This window comes from Ursus arctos, unplaced genomic scaffold (genome assembly GCF_023065955.2).
Source record: "Ursus arctos isolate Adak ecotype North America unplaced genomic scaffold, UrsArc2.0 scaffold_2, whole genome shotgun sequence".
Taxonomy (NCBI): Eukaryota; Metazoa; Chordata; class Mammalia; order Carnivora; family Ursidae; genus Ursus; species Ursus arctos.
The window spans coordinates 41,970,495-41,995,826 of NW_026622874.1; the positions used below are offsets into that span (position 1 = coordinate 41,970,495).

At 37.3% G+C, this 25,332-nt stretch overlaps 1 protein-coding gene and 1 long non-coding RNA gene across 6 annotated transcripts in view; one reads left to right on the plus strand and one right to left on the minus strand.

The window, feature by feature from the left end:
* The window catches only part of LOC125283496 (complement factor H-like), a 41,557-nt gene extending 31,484 nt beyond the window's left edge, over positions 1-10,073 (minus strand). For 2 of the 5 annotated variants that reach the window (XM_048225455.2, XM_057315420.1), the window contains exon 1: positions 6,927-7,090. In XM_048225455.2, the coding sequence (XP_048081412.1) occupies positions 6,927-7,005 (79 nt within the window). In that variant the 5' untranslated portion in view covers positions 7,006-7,090. Of the gene's footprint in view, positions 1-6,926; positions 7,091-9,763 lie in introns of those variants that run through there. The other 3 variants (XM_048225456.2, XM_057315421.1, XM_048225457.2) reach the window with 3 other exon arrangements.
* LOC130544298 (uncharacterized) lies at positions 9,929-13,848 on the plus strand. Its single transcript, XR_008960473.1, has 2 exons — positions 9,929-10,257; positions 11,629-13,848. It is a non-coding gene; the product is annotated as an uncharacterized LOC130544298 (long non-coding RNA).
* Positions 13,849-25,332: the final 11,484 nt, after the last annotated feature.

The window sequence follows — 25,332 nt, forward strand, 5'->3', positions numbered from 1 at the left end:
TAAATTCCATCATGGAACATATTCATTATGAAAATGTTTTACATTTCGTAGAAGCTCCATTAAAACTGTATTTTTCTGTAGTAAAAAACACCTGTGTGAGTTTTCATCACAGTTATTTTTCTTTGAAGTTTTAGCAAAATTTTAGCACATTTATGTTAGGAAACTTTTAATAAATAATTCTACAGTATAGGTGTGATTTTTGGAATTTAAGCAAACATACTTTCTGTCCACTAGATGGTGCCAATGCCCTATCATATAACAACACAACTCCTATCTCCCCGTATTTCAGGCCCCCAAATGCCAGATTTTTTTTGCAGTTAGTTTTTAAATTTAGTGTTCATGTTCTCATATGAAAATTTTATGCTTAATTACAGGCTAATATGTGTGTTTTTCAGTTTAGAAATTCAGATCCACTTTATAGCATTCAGATTACTGAAAAAATAAATTTCAGAAGTAGATGCCATACTGTGAATACAGAAATATTTTTCACTAGTGTATTAACATTTTAATAGAATTAGTTCCTATCCTATTAAGTTAATGCAAGGGAAGAGTAATAAAGTTTTTTTAAATCAATTAATTTATTCAATTTAAATTATTATTATTTTTTAAAGGATTTATTTATATGAGAGAGAGAACACAGCACCCTGGCATGGGGTGGGGAAGGGAGAGATGGAGGGAAGTGGAGGGACTAGGGAAGAGGAAGAGAGTTTTAAACTGACTCTGCACTGAGCTCCAAACCCCACAGAGGCTTGATCTCAGGACCCTGAGGTCATGACCTGAGCCCAAACCAAGACTAAGTCTCATAACCCCTGCGCCACCCAGGTGCCCCTAAATTATTTTGGCAAAAGTAACACATCTACGAAAAGAGTAGTCCATCCAGAAAACATTAGTCAACACACACACACACACACACACACACACACACACACACACAGGTTCAGCCCAGTAGTGAGCCTGAGGCAAATGCATTTCTTCTGGGCTATATTTCAAGATAATTCTTGATTTCCCAAATTTAGTTAATTGCTTTTAACAACCATCGATAGGAAAGACAGGATAGCTCTTTTTGACATCATCTTCCTCCCACCTTCTCACAATATGTACTGTGCATGCATGTTTACTGTAGTTCTCATGCTGATCACCCTTCTTACTTCAGGTGATTCTTAAGATTCTGGTGCTTTTTCCATGAACTTTAAAAGGCATCTCTTGGCTGAAGGAAATGGTATCACCACCCGCTACTCCATTTGTCCATCTCTCTACTGCCATCTCCAAAATCTTCGTTCTTATTTTTATCATTTGCCACCTTGACAAGGAAACAGCCTGCTAACTAGTCTCCAAGCCTGTACCCCCCACAGGGCTACCCAGGAGATTTTGCAAAATTGGCCATGCCCTCCTGTGTTTAAAATTCTTTGGTGACTTTCCCCTTAACTTGTAAGGCATCCCAAACTCCTTACCTTGCCCTGGGAACCCCCTATCTGGCTCTTGCCATTCTCTCAGATACCATCTTGTCACCTCTACCACCTACTCATTGCACCAAAGCCTCCCTGGCTTGTTCATATTTTGTCGAGCATCTCAAATGCATTTTTTTCCGTGAGGTCTTTTGGTTGTTTTCTCTCCTGGAACACTTGCACTGGAGACTTTTGGTGGTTGCCTTTGCCTCATCTTTCAGGTTCTGCTTAAATATTATTTCCTCAAAGTGACCCACTTGAGACCAGCCCAGCTAAAGGCTCTGTACCCCACTACCCCATCTCTGTTATTTTCCCTCAGCCCCTACTTTACTTCCTTCCCAACACAGTTCACGATTCATAATTATTTTTATGGTTACAAGGATTTCATCCATCCTGCCATCAAAATGTAAGCTCCTGGAGAATAACGACCATCCCCATCCTGTTTTACAGAATGGAGCGATTTTCATTAACACTCAGATCCTCTAACCTCAACTTCACCTCCTGTCTACTTTTGTTCTAATCTTCAAGACGTGGAGCATTACCAGCTCATGTCATAACAAAATATTTAAATGATTCACTATCTTGTGTTCTAACACGAATTAGGCATATCTACAAAACGTGACTTGTGTTTGTCTGAATTGACCAAAAAAGAGTCAAGTTTTGTTAAACCGCATTCTCAAAAAAATTTTTTAAGTAGACATAAAGAGTTATTTCAGCCCATGTAGTCAAACTGTTGGCACGAATGTACAGCAACCACATTCGCTTGAATTAAATTCGTAGCTGTTGAAGAAACGGGCAGAGGGCTTATTAATTAGGTAACATAAACATTTCAAAAGCATACTAATATTTTAAGGGAAGACTTAGCTTATGATTCTATTCTTTTTTCAATAGCATCTCTCTTTAGAAGTTCTAAGTTAATGAGTGAACTAAACATTCTTATATCTTACATATTATTTAGGTTTAAACAACAAATATTTCATCTTATGTGTTTATGTAGTCATTTAAACGCCAGTTAAATTAAAAAAAATTTTTTTTGTAAAACATTACTTGGGTGACCTTTTTATTCTCCTGCCCTAATTTTGTAATTTAAAGTTATTATGTCCATAAATAAGAGTATGAATGGATTTGGCTATTGGATAGGAATAGGATTCATTTTGCTTTTATTTGAGGGACATAAGTACAAAATTAAAGGTTAAAGTTAAAAACAAATATCCTTGATGATTTAGTAACCATTTACTTAATTTTTTCAATTTCAAATTTTAAAAGGGTATTATTAACATATGAGAGAGAGAGCTAATTACTTGTTTTTTAAAGTCAGTGTATCTATAAACTGTTATTTGAAAAGTATTCTTAACCAAATGAAATAAATCATGATAAAATTATATATTTAAGAAAACCTTAATCAAATGTGTACCAGATTGCTTTTGTAGATTGAGGTTGGTCTTTTTGTACAATTACTCTATTTTTCTAAAATTATTTTGGAAAAAAAAGAACAGGAGATACTACTTTTTAGCTAGCCTAATTTTAAATTTAGTAGATAGTAGAATATATTATAAAACAAAACTAAAAATCAATTTAGAAAAAATAAATCCTACGGACAAAATGAAAATAGCAAAAGTAGATATATTTTGTTAAATTTCTTTCCTAGCTTCTTATTGGCATATATGCATATTAGTTATATTGCCAATATATATGATCCAATTAGCTTTTCAAAATAAAACATGTTCAGAGTATTTTACAAAAACATGGGAATAATTAAAGATATTAGGCAAATAATATATATACCCGTATAAAGAAAATACCAGTTGCATTGAAGTTTTTATTTTAATTTTTTTTTTAGATTTTTTATTTATTTACTTGACAAAGATAGACAGCCAGTGAGACAGGGAACACGGCAGGGGGGATGGGAGAGGAGGAAGCAGGCTCCCAGTGGAGGAGCCCAATGTGGGACTCGATCCCATTCCAGAACGCCGGGATCACGCCCTGAGCCGAAGGCAGACGCCTAATGACTGCGCTACCCAGGCGCCCCTATTTTAATTTTTAAAAAAGATTTAATTTATTTATTTTGAGAGAAAGAGAGTGAGAGAGCACACATGTATGCACATGTGAGCAGGCAGGAGGGGCAGAGGGAGGAGAGAATCTCCAGCCCTCTGTGCTTACTGTGGAGCACTCTTCAGGGCTTGATCCCCTGACCCTGAGATCGTGACCTGAGCTGAAGTCAAGAGGTGGTTGCTTAACCAACTGAACCACTCAGGTGCCCACAAATAAAGTTTGAAAAAATAGCTCTAGAAAAAACAGATAGAGATTATATTGCATTATTAAAGAATTTGAAGAAATAAAATTGTATTTTTGAAATTTAAAGGTATGATTATGCAATTTCTTCTTGCAATTTTAACAGGGTAAAGACCATGGAGAGAATTCCAGGATTACAAAAAGCAAACGGGAGAACTAGTAATAGCTATAAGAAGTCAGGCGAATATAAAGATGCCATAATTAGGCTTGAAACAAGTTACTGTCAGGATACAGTTTGAATACATCACTGAGATCAAGTTTCTTGGAATGTATAGTGTTTGGGTCGCTAATACCTAGTGCCAAGCTACCTATGGTAGCTTCTTAAAATAAATTGTTCATATATACCAACTGGTTGCTGTAAAAAGGAGCTGAGTCAGAGGGCGACATTAATTGAGGACCTTTAAAAACTCTGTAGTAGGAATGATTTAGCATCTGAATAATATTCAGGACAATCTTGAGGGTAAGTATTAAAAAAAAAAAAAAGAAGAAAAACAACACACACTATACCCAATTTCACATGTAGCACTTGTGGAAATGCCATTGATGGAAGATTAAGAAATGTGGGAGCTGATTTCAAGCCTCCATTTTTACAGATCTACTGTTAGTCTTTGTGTACCGACTGGTGTTTCCTCAGTCTTAAATGTCCTCCTCCCTGTCATCCTTACCTGGTTAACTCCTATTCAACCTTCAAAGCCTACCCAAGATGCCATCCCGACCCTGACCTATTTCCCTCTCTTCATTCCACCTCTTACAAATCAACTCCTCAACCCTATCCCACTCCATCCTCTCATTCCCATTCGGGTTTCTTGCCTCTTCTAAATGATTTGATAATCTCTCTTTTGCTTATCTCCATCACAATACTTTATATGATAAAATACAGTATGTTAATAAACTATAATAATCATTCCTTTTGTTTTTCCCACTAAACAGACTTTTGGAAAATGCTAGTCATAGGGCCTGGCACTTAACAGTCACTAAAGAAATGGTCATTGGGGGACGCCTGGGTGGCTCAGTCGATTAAATGTCTGCCTTGGGCTCCGGTCATGATCCCAGGGTCCTGAGATCCAGCCCTGGGTCGGGATCCCTGCTATCAGCAGGGAGCCAGCCTGCTTCTCCCTCTGCCTGCTGCTCCCCCTGCTTGTGCTTTCTCTATGTCTCTCTGACAAATAAACAAATAAAATCTTTAAAAAAAAAATCATTGGATGAACAAAGAAACGAAAGAAAAAATGAATGGATGAATAGGGAACTCTCTTGGAGCCTTTCCATTACCTCTGCAGATTATAGGCAACCTCTGGAAAGAGCACATGGATGGTAACAAATGTAAAAGATAAGACTTGGGAACAAATGGTTAGTGATCTTAAAGCTCTGTTGCATGAACTCAAGAAACTGATATCTGTACGTCTTGTCCATGTGTCCTAAGTTTGAATTTATGTTATAATTTTGAAGTCAGGAATCATTTTAGTCTAGTTCAAAAAATAAAAACTTTGGAGTCTAAAAGTGAAGGTTTCGGTAACCACTTTTCTGTTACATTTTTGGTCAACAAGGTTTGAGAAACTTGCTGCCAGTTAAAATGTCAAAACAAATAAAAGTGCTCTGTCAAATCTTTTTACCCCTTCCCTTCTGTTATTTTTGTGATTTTTTTCTGTTCCATTACTTTAATTTCTCTGAGCCATTTTTGTAAGGTTTCCTTATAATTTTAAGCTGAATTGTAACACCCCCCCCCAATGACTTCATGTCCTTTTTATGCATCATATTCTGAAACTAGTTAAAGTTGTTAAACAGGTAAAGTGAGCACAGGAGAGATTGGTTGGCAAGAATCTCACAGGCCTGGGCAGGTGGGGGCTGGTGTGTGGGGTGAGCAGGGGGGGCATGGCTGGGAAGAAGGAAAAGTGCAAAGGCTGGTGAACAATCAGGGATTGAGCAAAGAAAAGTGGATCGATTTAGACTTTGGCTCAGGCCCTAGCAATCAAAGGCCAAAGATGAAGACTCTACTAATTTGTGTGTCATGTGGGAACTTACTTCTAGCTAAGAATAATTTCAGCAACACTTAGTAATTCAGTTCTAGTTGAACGTTACGTGCAGGCGGAAGAGTAGCATGTGCACTCTCCGGCTACGCCTGCACTTTAAATACAAGGCCTGCTTTGGCACAGCTCTCCCTCTCATGACATCCAGGCCAGCTGCTCTGACCCTTCTCATGGGCTTAAGGGTGCACTTCCCCACCGGAACTCCCCTCCCCAGGAACCCCCCACGTCCCAGACATGCTGAGTCCAGCTCTTCACCCTCATCACCCTTTCTACCTTTCCTCACTAAAATTGCTACGGAGAAGCTATCAACTTAGAATAATTCACAGTGAACTGAGTGAATAATACTAGCTTTAACTCTTCTAAACTATTTATTCAGAGTGTTTGTCATTCCACATAAACTTCAGGTTTGTTGAATCTGGTGGTATCAACGTGTAAAACATTTTTGAAGAAGAGGGGATACTGAAGGCAAGTTGGGTCATTGCACAACTTTAAGTCACACCATAAAGGTAAACAGCACACAACTATCTCTGAAAATGTGGGGTTTTGGTGAAAGGAGAAGGAGAACTTATTTATGATATTGGGATTGAAACAGAATTTTGGATTAAAACCCACTACCTCAAGTTTTCTGGATTAGATTGCTGTGTATTACATTCTCGTATATCCTCAGAGAAGAAGATATTTTATAATTAATTCTTATGATTTTTAATATCCGTTATTTTTTCCATTTTAAGGTTAATTCAAATTTGAAACCATCTTGTATTTCTGATAGAAGAGAAACTAGCTTTGATCTATAATATATTTTAAGTCCTGAAAGAACTTTTTTGTCCTTCAAACATCTAGAATTAGATAACACATATATCTCTCCACACAAAATAGCCAGTGTGTACTTGGACATGTTTCAGTAGGTTTTAATTTATTCACATTTATCAGCCAGGAATTGCTGGGCTGTGGCTAATTTCAAAGAGTATGTGGTATGTCTGAGGGACTGTTATTCTCAACTTTGTCCTGTAACTCTGACCAGATTCTTAGCAGCCTGTGAGGACTCCTGCAAACACAATGTTTTATAAGGCAGCAACTCATGTTTCTATACAATGGCAATGGGAATGCAGAGAGCCTATTGCATTAAAAAGGTACTAGTTTTAGTGAAGAGAAGGGCCATACGTACCCCAATGTTCATAGCAGCATTGTCCGCAATAGCCGAGAGGCCCTTCAACAGACGAATGGATAAAGAAGATGTGGTCCATAGATACAATGGAATATTACTCAGGCATCAGAAAGCATGATTATCCAATATTTGCAGCAACATGGAGGGGATTGGAGGAGATTATGCTAAGTGAAATAAGTCAAGCAGAGAAAGACAATTATCATATGGTTTCACTCACTTGTGGAACATGAGGAATAGCAGGGAGATCGGTAGGAGAAGGAAGGGAAGAATGAAGGGGGGGTAAACAAAAGGGGGAATGAACCACGAGAGACTGTGGCCTCTGGGAAACAAACTGAGGGTTTCAGAGGGGAGGGGGGTGGGGGATTGGGCTAGGCTGGTGATGGGTATTAAGGAGGGCACATATTGCATGGTGCACTGGGTGTTATATGCAAATAATGAATCATGGAACATTACATCAAAAACTAAGGATATACTATATGGTGACTAACATAATATAATAATAAATTTTAAAAATAAATATAAAAATAATAAAAAGGTACTAGCTGGTCTCTGAGAAACTTGGGCCAATAAATTTTTCCTATCGGCTGTTATTCTTCTTTATTGGTGAGTAGCATTTTTTGAGGAATGGTCACTTTACACAGAGCAGAGGCCATTTATGAAATGCTGTTAAAACGTCAAGCCTGGTTGAATAAAGCCAATTGTGATAGTATTCAAACCAGTGTTCCACCGGCAGAAACCGATATCACATTTAAACACATTTTGATGAAATACAAAATACAGATGGAATGAGTCAGCTGGAATCAATTATGTAAGGAGTTTAAATCGCTATGATTTAATTTTTATTACATATTTTGTAGCACCCAATTTTAATATTTTAAATCCACTTTGTAATCTCTTAAACAGTTTAATTAAACTTGGCCTCAATTCTTGAGTTTGAAACATGAACTAGAAATAAAACAAATCTTCCTTACGTGACAAATGATATCCACATAAAGCCTCAGCAAAAGTAAGTAAATACTGGACACTGAAAATACTCCCGTTAAAGAAATGACAAAAACACTATGTAAGGAAAAAGATGTTTGCGGGGTGCCTGGGTGGCTCAGTGGGTTAAGTATCTGCCTTTAGCTCAGGTCATGATCCCAGAGTCCTGGGATCAAGTCCCACATTGGGCTCCCTGCTTAGCCGGGAGCCTGCTTCTCCCTCTCCCTTTGCCTGTCCCCCTGCTTATGCTCTCTCTTCCTCTCTGTTTGTCAAATGAATAAATAAAATCTTAACAACAAAAGAAAAAGATGTTTGCTGCTATTGGTAACATTAACAGGGTTCTGGAACTCTGCCAATATGATAATATTTTACTTTTGAATACTAAGTAGAATATTTTTGCGTGCAGGGAAATGACGGAATACCTAGTTTAAAAGGTGGCTGGATATAAGGTTTCCAAGCTAAAAATCAAGAAGTAGCATATTAGAATGCAAAACTGGAAAAAGGCTCTATCCTAGAAAATAATTGAACACATTTGAATAAACCTTACAAAAATGATTAAAGGATATAATGAAAGAGATATCTACCTTTATTTTCTGGATTGAAAGACGCTCAAGGAGAGAGATTTTGTGTTCTTTGCTAACATTCCTCAATGCTTAGAGGCTGACATGAAGTAAGCACTCAATCAAAACTTGTTGACTTAGTGAAAAGTTTGGAAATTTATGAATGATAGGTAACTGATTTGGTTTAAAAATGTCAGTCAAATATTATTACATAACCAGTTACCTATTATGAATTGGAAACCACATTTCCTCCAAAGAAACTTTTTAATCTATTGAGCAGTAGTGTTAGAATTACATTTAATATACATCTAGTAATTGTCTTACTGATACCAGAAAGAAAACTTCTCCATTCATATTCGCTACTCCTAAAGACTGCTCTTCTAGAATATGTCTCAAATACACCACAGGAAAAAACCCTTTTGAATAACTTAGATGTTACAAACATTGCATGTTCATTTTTTTCAAATTTGTGTGATATTTTCATTCTAATGATACAAGTAATGCTTCCTTGTCTCCAAGACTTCTAAGGCTGTGGCCATGTCAATTGTAAATGATAAATGGAATTTTCTTTAGAGAGAGTTAACATCTATATCTGAAATAAATCCAAACATTAGATGATTTGAAGGCTTCTATTGTCTAATTTCTGTTCTGCTTCTATATATGTTCACATGTTTCTTAATACTTTCACACAAAACATTTTGGTGAAAATTCTAAGCAAAAAAAAAATTATGAATATTTCAGGTGAATTTATTATGACATATTATAGTTCTTAAAATACTTATTAAAACATTTTTTGAGGGGCACCTAGGTGGCTCGGATGGTTAAGTGTCTGCCTTTGGCTCAGGTCATGAGATCTAGGTCTGGGGATGGAGCCCCATGAGGGTGGGGTGGGGAGGGTTCCAGCTCAGTGGGGAGTCTGCTTCTCCCTATCCCTCTGCCTCTCCCCCTGCTTGTGCTCTCTCTGTTTCTCTTTCTCTCTTAAAGTAATAAATAAAATCTTTAGAAAAAAATCATTTTTTGAAATTTTACATTAAATAAAATCATGATAAATCGTCACATCATTTAAATAAACTACTTTCAATATAATAAAAAATCATTATTAAAAAATAAATAAATAAATAAATAAATAAACTACTTTCATTTTTAAAAACTTAACAATGTCAAAAGCCACTCACACACCAAGCTACAGAACAGTAATTAAATCACATTTTCTAGACTAAATTCCTATTACTGCGAAAAGCATATCAGCAAATGTTTTAGAATATAGAAAAAAGTCTTCCTTTTTTTTACTCTTACCTTCTGCAACACAAACAGTCCACAGTATAAGCCAAACGATCTCCCTTGGAAATCTCATTTTGAGGATCTTTTAGGAGTACATTTAATAGCTGACAGTGCTCACACTATGTCAAGTTCTCTTGCTCTAAGAAATGTGATTAGCGCAGGAAAGCACTTGCTCAAAGGAAACGGAAACACAGCTGGGGAATTAAAGGGAGCACTGGATGCCCCGCCCACCAGAAACTTGCAAAGTAAAAGTAAAAAATCAGCCTCAAGCCCCAGCATTGCCAGAGTTTGACTCTGATTCTCCCTGCGTTCCCACTGAATGTTAATGCTGTGACCTGCTTTTGATTTGCTTTTATAAACCCACGCGTGTTCTCCGCTGGAGCACGTTCAAGTTCTTGGATCCTCTGGATTTCATAAACCCTCCAACGATAAAATAGTAGAAGCTCTTCTAAAAATCATTTACAGAGCTTGAAGTGAGTCAATGCTTTCACAAACAAGACCCAGACAATGTAAGTAAGCTTTGCCAGGAATGTAGTGCTGGCCTGCTTTTCCCACAATCCAGGAAATTATTCCTTTGAGGGCTTGCTATATCCCTGTGTGAAGCCGCAGGATCACCCGCCTTGGTCATAAATGCGTTTAAGAATTCAAAAATCAAGAAATTTGAATGCTGGGTTTTTAAACTTTATATTGAAACATAATACGCATAAAGGGCATATAAACAAATGGTTTGATGACTATAGAGAAGGTAGGGACAGGTATGCAGCAGGGGCCAAGCTCAGGACATTGAACAGCCCTAGCTCCCCAGGCAGTCAGCCCCTCTCAACCTCTCCCTCACCACACACATGGGGACCACTATGCTGATCTCTAAGAGCATGGAATCCATTTGCCTGTTTTGTACTCTACATAAATTGAAAGATATTTATTTTTTAGTGTGTAGAGCTTTACACTAAAAATTATATATTTATGCAACCGCACTGTTGGGTTTAATTACAGATTACTAATTCTTATTGCTGAGTGATAGCCAATTATTTGAATATACCACATTTTATTTGTGTGCCTGTTAGTGGGCATTTGAGTAGATTCTAGTTTGGAGCTAATAGAAATAGGGCTGCTGTTATGTGGTTTTTGACAAAGACATTGCCCTCATTAGTGGGACATAAGGGATGAATACACTTAGGTGTAACAGGTAGCATCAGAGTTTTCTGAAAGCATTATGCTAATTGGTGTTCCCATCAGCAGTATATAAATGGCTCCAAATCCTCAACACACTTGATGTTTTCAATCTGTGTAATTTTAGCCATTCTGGTGAACATAGAGCAATAATTCTCTGGGGTTTTAATTTAATTAAATTTTAAAAGATTTTATTTATTTATTTGGCAGAGAGAGAGAGAGACAGTGAGGGAGAGAGGGAGCACAAGCAGGGGGAGTGAGAAAGGGAGAAGCTCGCTCCCAGCAGAGGAGGGAGCCTGAGGCGGGGTGCCATCCCAGGGCCCTGGGATCACACCATGAGCGGAAGGCAGCTGCTCAACGACTGAGCCACCCGGGCGCCCCTCTCTGGGGTTTTAATATGCATTTTCCTGAGGACAAATGAAGTTCATGTAGCAACTGGTCATTTAGATATCCTCTTTGGTGAACTGTCCATTCCAGCCTTTTGCATATATACATATTTTCTATTGAGTTATCTGTCTACTACTTACCTCAATGTAGGAATTCTTTTTATATTCTTTAGACATTCTTGGACATATTTATTATAAGTATCTTCTTTCAGTCCATGGGTTGCCATTTTGCTCAATGTTTTTTAATGAGCAGAATTTCTGCATTTTAAATTGAACAATTAAATGTTTTGTTTACATAATTATGCTTGACTCTCATTTTTTCAGACATACTCTTGAAGAGTCCAACTGACAAATGTAGCCTGCTTTTGAAGTTGGTGGCCTGCTTTTGAAGCCAGACACTTTTTCAGAGAATTCGAATCATAAATTCATGCTGAATTCACTGACATGTTTAAGCAGAAAAGAATCTGGGTCACTAAGTCCCCTCGCATGTTCATTGCTCTAGTACAGCAGAACCCGGCCTTGTAAATGTCACAGGATATAACAACCGCAATGGAAAGAAAGAAAATGTTTGGAGCTTAAGAAGAAAAGACATTTTTTAAATTTTAAAATAGATCAAATTTTGAGGGGCGCCTGGGTGGCTCAGTCATTAAGTGTCTGCCTTCGGCTCAGGCATGATCCCGGGGTCCCCACATCGATCTCCCTCCTCTGCTGTGTTTTCTTTTTCACATGGAAGACTGCATTGACTTTTGTGTATGGTATAATGAAGGGCAACAGATACATTTTTAAAATATGGTGAGCCAGCTGTCTGGCACTGTTTACTGAAAATATCATCTCTTTCCTACCGCACTGCTTCACTCTGACTTTCGTCATAAATCAGGCAACTGGATATGTGAGTCCATTTCCTAATCTCTTCGCTGAGCTTGGTGAATTCACACTGCAATAGCTACAAGTCCAACTTTAATTTTTAAAATAATTCTGAGGAAGTGTCAATTTCTGGGAACTTGGGGTTTTTCTATGTATCTTTCAAATTGATATCTTATAAAGACAAATGCCATATGACTTCACTTATATGAGGAATTTAAGAAACATAACAGATGAACCAGGGGAAGAAAACAGAGAGGAAAACTGTAAAACAGACTCATAACTATAGAGAAAAAACTGAGGGTGGCTGGAGGGGTTTTGGACAGGTGGATTAAATAGGTGATGGGTATGAAGGAAGGCACTTGTAATGAGCACTGGGTGTTGTATGTAAGTGATGAATCACTAAATCCTACACCTGAAACTAATATTACACTGTATGTTAACTATTATTATATAAAAAGTTGGAAGAAAAAATTTCAAAAAAGTTGTTTTCTTGTTTAATTTTATTGTGATCTGAAGATGTACTCTCAATAATTCTATTCTTTGAAAATTTGATGAGATTAGTATCCAATATATATAAAGAACTTACGAAACTCAACACCCCAGAAAGGAATAATTCAATTAAAGAATGGGCAGAAGGCATGAATAGACATTTTTCTGAGGAAGACATGTAGATGGCCAACAGACACATGAAAAGATGCTCAACATCACTTATCATCAGGGAAATACCAATCAAAACTACAATGAGATATCACCTCACACCTGTCAGAATGACAAGAAACTGGTATCGACAAGGATGCAGAGAAAGGGGAATGCTCTTGCACTGTTGGTGGGAATACAAAGTGGTGCAGCCACTCTGGAAAACAGTGTGGAAGTTCCTCAAAAAGTTAATAGAGCTACCCTATGATCCAGCAACTGTACTACTAGGTATTTACCTGAAGAATGCAAAACTACTACTTCAAAGGGTTACATATGCCCCAATTTTTATAGCAACATTATCAACAATAGCCAAATTATGCAAACAGACCAAATGTCCATTGATTGATGAATGGATAAAGAAAAGGTGGTGTATATATCAAATGGAATATTACTGAGTTATTGGCGAGTTGGCTGAGAATGAAATCTTGCCAGTTGCAATGACATGGATGAAGCTAGAGTATAATGCTAAGAAAATTAATATACGTATTTTGCTAACTTTCTGGTTTTTATGATGTCTGTGGTATTGTCAACTTTTTTAACTTTATAATTTGTAATAATTCATTTCTAATTTTAATTTTCTTTCTAATTTTAAACAAATACTTTTAAACCTAATTTTTGTTTTCAGCTCGTGGTCTTTCTCTTAGGGAAGTCCATTCAAATTGCATGTTGCATTAAAAAAAATGGGTCTTTCCATGTATACAAACAGAGATGGTTGCCAGAGGGGAGGGAGAATCGGGTGGTGAACAAAATGGTGAAAAGGAATGGCAGATACGGGGTTCCAGTCATGCAATGTAAGTTATGTGAATACACGTCACAGCATAGGGGATATACTTAATGATATTGTAATGGCACTGTGGTGACATATGGTAGCTACACTTGTGCTGAGCATAGCTTAACATATAAAGAAGCTGAATCACTACGCTGTATACCTGAAACTAATGTAGCATTGTTTGTCAACTATATTAAAAAAATTTTTTTTAAAAACTCGGTCTTTCCTGATTACCGTATAATATTAAAAGTAACAGTTAACATCTAAGGTCAATATATACTATGAAATCTACAACATTTTAAGGTCCCTTATGCAGTCCTAAAGACATATTTTTATTTATTTATGTATTTACTTATGTATTTATTTATTTAAAGATTTTATTTATTTACTTGAGAGAGAGAAAGCGAGCATGAGTTGGGGGGGGGGCGGTCAGAGGGGAAGCAGACTCCCCGCTGAGCAGGCAGCCTGATGCTGGGCTCAATCCCAGGACCCCAGATTGTAACCTGAGCTGAAAGCAGATACTAAACTGACTGAGTAACCCTGGCATCCCCTAAAGATATATTTTAAAGGGATGATGCTTCGTACATTTGATGTCTACTGAAACTAATTACGCATAACAAGTTTTGTTATTGGTGTGGTATGGGCAGTCGAGAGCTATGGCTTCTCATAATGGCAGCTTGAACAACTTATTAGTATTTAAATTTAAATTTAAATAAAATTAAATCCATCTCTTGACCTCCATTTCTGATCAAGATAGAACATAGGGACTGGATTTATACTTCCACCTAAGCAACTAAACACTACCAAAAAACTGACAAAATGTATGAAAAACAGCTTTCAAGATAATGGACACTAAACCATAAAAAATGGATCTCTGAGATGGAGGTGAACCCCATAACTGCTCCAATTTATTTCCTTGAGAGAATATCTAGTGTGGAGAAACCCATGTAGAGTCAGACAGACTTCCTCAGTTGAGGAGATGGAGCTGGAAATAGCAAGGCAGCTCAAGTTTGCAGGACAGGTACTAGAGAAGAGGCAACAGCACAGAGACAGAAATCCAGAGACATGCAGATTATTCCCTCAAGAATTCCTATTTGGTTAGTACTGACTAATGATTGTATGCATTTGAGAAAACTATTTAAAGCAGCCCCCCTCAAAAAAAAATTACCACCTGGAAAAACTAGCAGTAACACTCCCTGATTCTGGCACAGAGCTGAGTATGTTCCTTGACCCCACAAGCAGCCTGAGCAGATAGAGGGTACTGAAGGGTTTCGTTTCAGTAGCTGGGTGTAGTTAGCTCTAAGCTGAGCACTCTTCCACTCTCACCCAGTAAATATTAAAACTAGAACCAAAGGATCAAACTACTTGCAAGTAACCTAACTGCATTCCAGAACAAAGCTTAAGAATATTTATAGGATTTTTTTTAAACCCAGAAGCCTACAATTTAAAATTCAAAATATCCAGTAGCTGAGAAAGAATCACTGGGCATGCAAAAAAGCAGAAAAACATTAGTAAAGTGAAACTGACTCAGAACAGACATCAATGTTAGAATTAAAAGATGAGGACATTATGCCAATTATTGTAACTACATTCTATATGTTCAAAAAGTTAAACGGAAACATGGAAGATATAAAAAAACCAATGGGCAAATGAAAATTATACTAGATGGGATTAAAGACTGATTAGACATTGCAGAAGAAAATATTAGTGGCCTTTAAGAAGTAGCAATAGAAACTACCCAAAAGGAACACAGAAATAAAAGAGAATTTAAAAAAAGAAGAAGAAACAAAACATCATGTTCAAACTTGAAAAGGAGGGACAGAAAAATTTTTCAAAATTTTTATATTTTGCAAAAATATATAATGGCTAAAAATTTTCCAAATAGGACAAACTCACAGTTCCATGAAGCTTGATGAACACCAAGCACGAGAAACCTGAAGAAAACTAGACCAATTTGCATCATAGTCAAATGGCTCCACATCAGTGATAAACAGAAAATGTTACACTACATTACAGAGGATAAGGATGATGGGGAAAAAAGAGATTTCTTCTTGGAGATAATTCCAGTGAGAAGACAGTGGAGTATTTTTTAAAGTATATTTTTAAGTACTGAAAAGAAAACACTGTCAACCTAGAGTTCAATATTTAGTCAAAACAAAAAAAAATCTATAAAAATGAAGCTAAGCAGAAGACTATTCAGATACACAAAACCTGAAAGAATTCATCACCAGCAGACCCACACTACAAGAAATGTTACAGGAAAAATTCAGGCAGAAAAAAAAAATGATACTACATGAAAATATGAATTTACGCAAAGGAATAGAGAGTACAGGAAATGGAAATTGTGGCTATTTTGTTTATTGTATGTAAATAATTCCTCAATAACCTTTTTTTTTTAATTAGGTTTTGAGTCTCACAGTCACATTTCAGGTACTCAATAGCCATGTGGATAATGGCTGTGTTATTGAACAGCACACATACACAGCATTTCCATCATCACAGAAATTTCTTTCTTTTTTTAAGATTTATTTATTTATTTATTTATTTATTTATTTAAGTAATCTCTACACCCAATGTGGGTCACGAACCCACACCCTGAGATGAAGAGTCTGATTGAGCCAGCCAGGAGCCTCTCATCACAGAAATTTCTCCTGGATAGTGCTGTCTAAATGATATGGTGATCCAAAGTCAGGGCCCATTTAAGCTCAGAAAAGAAGGCAGCATTTTCCATAGGCTGATCCTGATATATATTTGAAACGAGACGATGTGAAACAGCATCATAAAGTCTTAATAATGCAACTTAGTAGGTACATTAGGTAGGTAAACCAATATAATCGATTTTTAATAATGACAGATATAAGTAGGATAATTTACAGAGGAAAATTCAGGCATCTTTTACTCAATGTGTGATATTTATTTTTCAGTTGTAGCAGTTGGGGCTTTTCTATTTGTAACCTCCCAAAACCACCACTACTTTGATAGAGAGCACCACCACTAATGCAAAATACAAACTAAAGTTGCAAAAAGCAGAAGAAAACTTGTAAAGAGTCCATTATTATTTTTCTAATTAATTCAAATCAGGAGCAGATTGTCATTTTTGGTCACTGTTCTTGATTTGAGGTCAAATTTTCCTCCCTTACCGACTCAGATAATTTTCCTATGAGGTCAAATTTTCCTCCCCTTCTTTCCGTATCTGATAGAAAGAGCTTAAAACATCCTCACAAATTTCCTCCTTATCTCTCCTCATAGAAGACATGAAAAATGATATATAAATTATCCTATGCAAGCATGGACTAAGGTAAGGATCATTCTTCATATTTATTTCAGAATGTTTCCTCACTTACACAGAGAAGCCCAAACATTCTCAAATTCCCTTTCCTACTCCTGAGGAGAATAGTACCTTAACTTCTTTCCAAGGGCACATGGCTAGTATAATCCAGTTTAACAATTCGCATAGAGGTGAAGAACACTGACTCTGGATTTTCTTTAATTCTAGCTGTGGGGAAGTGAAAACACACAAGTGTCTCCATTCTTATTTATTGCGCTTATTTTCTTAGGCACATTTCTAAAACTAGATTGCAAGCTCTTCAAATAATCAACCCTTTAGAGGGAAAAGAAAAAAAAAGAAAAAACAACTACTATCTCTTTGACAACTTCCTTGGTCATACTGGAGCACATGCAGAAAGCTTTAAAAACCTTAAGAGAAAATTGGTTCTCCATTAACTGTAGCAGCTGTGACTTCTAATATCCACTTTCCTAGGTTCCCAGCCATTCAACCTAGGGAAGAACTTACAACATAACTTCCTTTCCTTTCCTTTCCTTTCCTTTCCTTTCCTTTCCTTTCCTTTCCTTTCCTTTCCTTTCCTTTCCTTTCCTTCCCTTCCCTTCCCTTCCCTTCCCTTCCCTTCCCTTCCTTTCCCTTCCCTTTCACTTTCCCCTTCCCCTTCCCCTTTTCTCTTTCTTTCATTCTTTCTTTCTTTAGATTTATTTATTGATTTTAGAGAGAAAGAGAGAGAGTGCACAGGGAGGATGGATAAAGGGAGAGGGAGAGAGAAACATAAACAGACTCCACATTGAGTGCAGAGCCCAACTTCAGGCTTGATCTCACAACCCTGAGAGCACGACCTGAACTGAAGACAAAAGTTGGACTCTTAACTAACTGTGCCACCCAAGTGCACCATACTTACACATTTCTAAGTCTCTTCTAGATTATATTAAAAATCTGAGCAGTTTAGTTGAAAGCTGCATTCTAGAAGATGGTTGCAGAGTAGGGGACCTTGTGTCATCTGGTCCCTTGAAATTAGCTGGATAGCTATGAAACCATTCTGAAGACACATGAATTCAATCTAACATGTAAGAAAATATACCTGGAACTTCACAAGCAGAAAAACAACTGCTTATTCAAGATAGGAGGTGCAGAATCATGAATCTTTGAGAAATATCAGAAGATAAACAGAGTGGGGAGGGAGCCTCCATAAGCTGGTTACTGGAAAGTGATATAACATTGGATCTCAAAATTGGAACCCTTAGGAATCTGCTCCAGTGAAAGACATTGCTCTCTGAAAGGGGCACAGGCAATGAAAGCAGAATCCTAGGTGGGTCACTATGGCCTCAAGATCTCAGAAGACACAGAAAGAATGGGGGTGTCTCATCCAATAGAGTGCCCAAGAAGTAGAGCAGAGAACCTGGTTACGGTCATTGAGCCTAGAAGAGACTCTCAGCTCTGGTCACCATAAACCTAGAGCTGGGCAGGTAGGGAGATCGCTCTTTACCTGAGCACCCTGAAAAAGACTGGAATGTGAGGGCCATTTAATATCGCCTGTGAGAGATGAAATGGCTGTGCCCACGACTAGGCAATAGCTCTCAGGGCGGCGGTGGTCCAGGAAAGGATAGTAGGATGGCACCCAGCCATGACCTGGGAGCAGTGGAGCAAGGTGTGTGCGTGAGCCCACAATCACTTGCGGTCTCAAAAACACAAAAGTGAAGTGTTGCTCATGGCTCCAGTGATTCCCCCCAGGAGAACTGATGTGGGGCAAACCAGGGGTGTATGCAGGTTTGGGGCACACAGAAGTGGAGACGGTTTGACCTAGGGAGTTTATTGAAGAAGGGGGACCATGATCTAGTGGCTCTTAGCTGAAGAACTGGCACAGCAATTTTTGCTCTGACCCTCTCAAAAGGGTCAGAAAGCCACCAGGGAACAGAAGCCACACAGAGCCACAGAGTTCACCTTGAGCCATTCTCCCTGACAAGGGGTAGGGCAACTCTGCCCAGGCAAAGACACCTGAGAAGCAAAACAGCAGGCCCCTCCCCCAGAAGACAGATTGGAAGAACAGGTGAATGACAAGTGTATAAATCCCACAGGACTGTAAAACACCAGTGCCAGGGGAAAATTATATATTGAGCTACAGGTGTTTCTGCACAACTTGTTTATCCTTCAGTCTAAAATTTTACATTTTTTTTTAAGATTTTATTTATTTATTCGACAGAGATAGAGACAGCCAGCGAGAGAGGGAACACAAGCAGGGGGAGTGGGAGAGGAAGAGCAGGCTCATAGCAGAAGAGCCTGATGTGGGGCTCGATCCCATAACGCCAGGATCACGCCCTGAGCCGAAGGCAGACGCTTAACCGCTGTGTCACCCAGGCGCCCCTCTTTTCTTTTTTTTTAACCTTTTCCCATTTCAACTAGATTCTTATTTTACCGACTTATGTTTGTAAGTCGCTTTTTAACGTTTTTTCCTCACATCTACGTTATATACATTTATGCCTCATTCTAATCCTTTTTTCACTCTATCCAATTATATATAATATATATATATATATATATATATATATATATATATATATATATATATATATACATATATGAACTTTGCTTTCCTTGCAATTTTGGGATATGATGTCCTCTAACACACAGACCAAAATTCATTCAGGAGCCACCCTGCTCTGTACACCCTGTGAGATCACAGTCTCTCTCTCCCACCTCATTTTATATTGTTTTGGTTCATTTTGGCATTATCTGCTTTTCTGTGGTGGCTTCAGACCACTTTGGATTTTTTTCTAAGGTGCATTTTGCTTGGGTCATGGTTGATATTTTGGACGCTGTTCATTCACTCAACCACCCTTCCTTGGGCAGAATGACTAGAGGGAGGAAAACACACCAAAGGAAAGAACCAGAGGCAATATTCCCTACTACAGAGCTAATCCACATGGATATAAGCAAAATATCAGCTATGGAATTCAGGATAACAGTTATAAAGTTAATAGCTAAGGTTGAAAAAAGCATAAACAACAATACAGAATCTCTAAGGGCATAATTGTGATCTAATCTGCCTGAAATTAAAAATGCTATGAAGGAGATGCAGTCTAAAGTGGATGCTCTAAAAGCTAGGGTCAATGAGGTGGAAATGAGAATAATAACCTAGAGGACAGGCTGATGGAAAGGAAGGAAGTTGAGGAAAAGAGAGCAAAACAACTAATAGCTCATGAAGAAAGACTTTGAGAATTTAATGATGCATTGAAAAGAGCTAATGTCAGAATCATGAGGATCCAAGAGGGGGTGGAAAGAGAGAAGGAAGGCTAGAAGATATATTTGAGGGAATCATGGCTGAGAACTTCCCTAAACTGGGGAAGGAAAGAAGCATTCATGTCCAAGAGGCAGAGAGGACCCCTCCCCAAATCAATAAAAACAGATCAACACTCAGACATATAATAGTGAAGCTTGAAAATCTTAGAGCCAAAGAAGCTATCCTGAGAGCAGCTAGGGGGAGGAGATTCCTTACATATGGAGGGAGGAACATCAGAATAACTTCAGACCTATCCACAGAATCCTGGCAGGCCAGAAAGGGCTGGTAGGATATATTCAGGGTACTAAATGAGAAGAACATGCAGCCAAGAATACTTTATCCAGCAAGACTGTCATCCAGAATGGAAGGAGACATAAAGAGTTTCCAGGACAGATAGAAACTGAAAGAATATATGACCACCAACCCAGCCCTGCAAGAAATATTAAGGGGGATACTGTAAGTGAGGAGAGACCCCAAGAGTCACATAGACCAGAAAGTAACAGAGACAATCTACAGAAATAGGGACTTTGTAGGCAATACAATGGCACTGAATTCATATGTTTCAATAGTTACTGTGAATGTAAATGGGCTGAATGCTCCCATCAAAAGACACAGGGTATCAGATTGGATGAAAAAGCAGGACCCATCCATATGCTGACTAGAAGAGATTCATTTTGAACCTAAAGACATTTCCAGATTGAAAGTGAGGGGATGGAGTACCATTTATCATGCTAGTGGACCTCAAAAGGAAGCTGGGGTAGCAATCCTCATATCAGACAAATAAGATTTTAAACCAAAGACTGTAGTAAAAGATGTAGAGGGACACTATATCATACTCAAAGGGTCTATCCAGCAAGAAGATCTAACAATTGTAAATATCTATACCCTCCAACATGGGAGCAGCCAATTATATAAACCAGTTAATATCCAAAGTAAAGAAACATAATGATAATAACACATTAATAGTAGAGGACTTCAACACCCCACATACAACAATTGACAGATCATCTAAGCAGAAGATCAACAAAGAAACTAGGGCTTTGAATGACACACTGGACCAGAAGGACTTCACAGATATATACGGAACATACCATCCTAAAACAACAGAATACTCATTTTTCTCAAGTGCACTTGGAGCTTTCTACAGAATAGATCACATACTGCGTCACAAATCACATCTCAGCTGATACCAAAAGCTGGTAGAGCCAGTCTGGAACACAGTATGGAGTTTCCTCAAGACGTGAAAGTAGAGCTACCCTATGACCCAGGAATTGGACTACTGGGTATTTACCCCAAAAGTACAGATGTAGTGAAAAGAAGGGGCACATACACCCCAATGTTCTTAGCAGCAATGTCCACAAAGACCAAACTGTAGAAGGAACCAAGATGTCCTTCCACGGGTGTACAGATAAGGAAAATGTGACTCTTATATACATTGGAATATTACTCAGCCATTAGAAAGGATGAATACCTACCATTTATATTGACATGGGGGGAACTGGAGGGTATTATGCTAAGTGAAATAAGTCAATCAGAGAGAGACAATTATCATATGGATTCACTCATATGTGGAATATAAGGAATAGTGCAGAGGACCGTAGGTGAAAGGAGAGAAAACTGAATGGTAAGAAATCAGAGAGGGTGACAAACCATGAGAGACTCTGGACTCCAGGAAACAAATTGAGGGTTGCAGAAGAGAGGGAGTGGGAGATGGGGTAACTGGGTGATGGGCATTAGGGAGGGCACATGATGTGATAAGCACTGGGTGTTATATGCAACTAATGGATCATTGAACACTACATCAAAAACTAAATATGGTGGCTAATTGAACATAATAAAAAAAAATCTATGAGCAAAGTTTCTTGTTTGGCCTTGCAGTGACATTGTTTCAACTATCCAAGCTCTACTGATGTAATGATAATTGCTGACTAATGATTAATTTTTACATGTCAGGTGCTGTATTAAATGAATTATCTGCTTTCATTCCCTTATAAACCTTGTAAGATAGTTCTATCATTCCCTTTTTGCATGTAAGGGAAGCTGAATTTCAGAGAGGATTAATTAGATTACTCAAGTAGATTAGAAGCCAGGCTGTCTGGTTCCAGATTTGAACATTTAACACTAGGTTAACCATTTTTCTGACTCCAAGTGTATACACAGTAGTCCCCTTTTAGCCATAGTTTCAGTTACCCATGGTCATCTCCGGTCCAGAAGCAGGTGACCCTCCTTCTGTCATGTGGTCAGAAGGTCAACAGTAGCCTAATGTCATGTCACAATGCCTGCATCATTCACCTCACTTCGTCTCACCATGTAGGCATTTTATCATCTCACAGCATCACAAGAAGAATGGTGAGTACAGTTCTATAAGATGATTTGAGAGAGAGAGAGACCACATTCACATAATTTTTATCACAATATAGTGTTATAATTATTCCATTTTATGGTTAGTTATTGTTGTCAATCTCTTATTGTACCTAATTTTTAAATTAAACTTTATCATAGTTATGTATGTATGTATGTATGTATAGGGAAATACATCATATGTATAGGGTCCAATACTATCTGTGATTTCAGGCATCCACTGGGAATCTTGGAATGTATCCCCTGCAGATAAGTGGGGCTACCTTATTCCCCAACATTGTTAACAATTTTTGCTCTGGACTGAGTAAACTTTTAGAATTAATCCCTTTCAAGTCTCTAATGAAGAATAATAGGAACACAATGTAATATTTTGTGTAATGATACTAAGCTGTATTTGGTAGAATATAGTTTCTTTTTATAAGTTATCCTTCTAGAAATATCTATTAAATTATGTACTGCAAGATAGAAGTGATCACGTCTTGGGGAAAATAAAATAAGTCTTTCCTAAGATGTGTAGTTAGTTGAAAGTAAACGGTTAATAGCCCAGTTAATATAACCAGTTAGGTCAGCTTATATATCATCTTTTAAATGAAATTCAAACATAAAGTGACACCTGAGAACTTCTGTTTGATTCAAGTTTGACATGTTTTTAACAATCAAAGGGAATAAAACATATGCAAAAGTCTGGCTGGGTACATGACTGAGTTTTATTAGACTAGATATAAGATTCTATTTATATCATAAAAAATGTGGTTGCTGCTAGTTCCATTGTTAAAATGTATATTCTATTAAGAAATCCTGTTAATTAGTAATTAAACATGATGCTATTAATAATATTCCTAATGTCATTAATCAATCAATAAAAATTGATTATAAAATCAACAACAATTGATTATAAAACAGAGATTTTTTTTCTTTTAGGTTTTCTGGGAGAACAAAATTCCATTCACCAAGTATTTCTCAAAAGATAATTTTAAAGTAATCATCTCCAAAATTTAATTTTATTGAAATACTATAATTTAAAAGCCAACCCATAGCACAGTTTCAATAAATGAAAAGATGGAACATACTTTACATTCCTCAGAATCCTTTTTAATGGTATCCCAATTTTTATTTTTCTCTGTCAAGAAAAGATTTGAAATAAATCTGAATGCCAAGGTTATGGAGATTTCATTAGATTGCATATATAAATCTATTTTTAAATTGTTCACAGATTAAAATTATCATTTCCTGAAGGGTGCAACTCTGGGGTCTTATATATGTAAAACAGTTGAACTGCTGAATAAAATAGTCAACTGTGCTTGTCTCATTTGTTATCTTTAGTCCTGCTATCTTCTGTCGTGGTGTAAACTAAGGCTTACTGCAAGGATCTATATCATGGGCCATGAGGGTTAAGAATGACTATTCTGATACTGACATGTTGAAATGGTTACTGCATTTAGTTTTAAAAAGGCATTAATAGTGGGGGAACCTGGGTATACCCAGACAACCTTATGATAAGATTTGATGGAGGGGTGGTGGGCGGGGCGATGGGCTAATTGGGTGATGAGCATTAAGGAGGGCACTTGCTGTGACCACCACTGGGTTGTCTAAGTAAGTGATGAATCACTAAATTTTATTCCTGAAACCAATGCTACACTTAGGTTAACTAACTTGAATTTAAATAAAAACTTGAAAAAAAAGATTAAGTAATCAATGACTTTCTTTTGTTCCTAAAAACAATGGTCAAAGTTAGTTGAAGTCTATCCCTAATGAAAAAAAATGGCTGCTGCTAGTTTTTGATATAATCTCTCTACTAGCAGTGCCTATCTGATGGCAAACACAGTACAGGATTCGCGGCTAGAGGAGCCAAATACAAGTATTCTTTTATTCCTTATGCTATTTTAAGATTGAACTACATATTGACCTTAGTCACAGGAAATGAAATGGTATTCTGATTCTTTGCACATAGAGCTGGCTGCAAAGAAAACCTGAATCTGATTGCACAGCAGGGAAAGAAAAGAAAGAAAGAGAGAAAAAGAAAGAGATACCTCTTACTTCATTATGAGCTGAAGTGTGAAAATCGATTTTGTAGTATTGTCGAAAATAAAATTAGGAAGGAAATTTCCAAAATGATAATAAACTTGTGATGTTACAGATGCTATGAATTTTTATGTTAAAACCATTTCAAATTGTTGTCCAAGATTGTCATCCTCATTCCCAATTCCCCAATAGCACATAAAAATACGCTGTTAGAGATTTTGCTAACCTTGTAAAATTGCTTAATATAAAAAATGTTAAATTATTATTATTATAAGTGAAAAAGCATAATTTATTTTTGTTTTGATGACTTCAAAAATTTTGAAATGATGGTTTTTGATTATGAAATTAATTTCTTTACCACTCATGCACTTCCCAGGTATTTGTAATTTTGGTTTGTCTCCCACCTAAAACAGTTCTCTTGGAATGCTCCCCATGAGCTTCCTAATCATGTATTTAGTCCTTTTCAGTGTATTGGTGTTTTAGGGCTACTGCAATAAATTACCACAAACTGGGTGGTTTAGAACAGGAATTTGTTTCCTCACAGTTCTGGAGGCCAGAAGTCTGAAGTGAAGGTGTTGGCAGGGCCATGCAGTCTCCAGAGATACTAGGGAGTATCTTTCTATGCTCTCCCTAGCTTCTGGTGGTCTTGTCATCCTTGTAGTTCCTTGCTTTGCAGTGGCATCACTCCAATCTCTGCCTCCATTGTCATGTGGCCTTCCTCCTCCTGTGCTGTCTCCATGTTTCTGTGTCTAA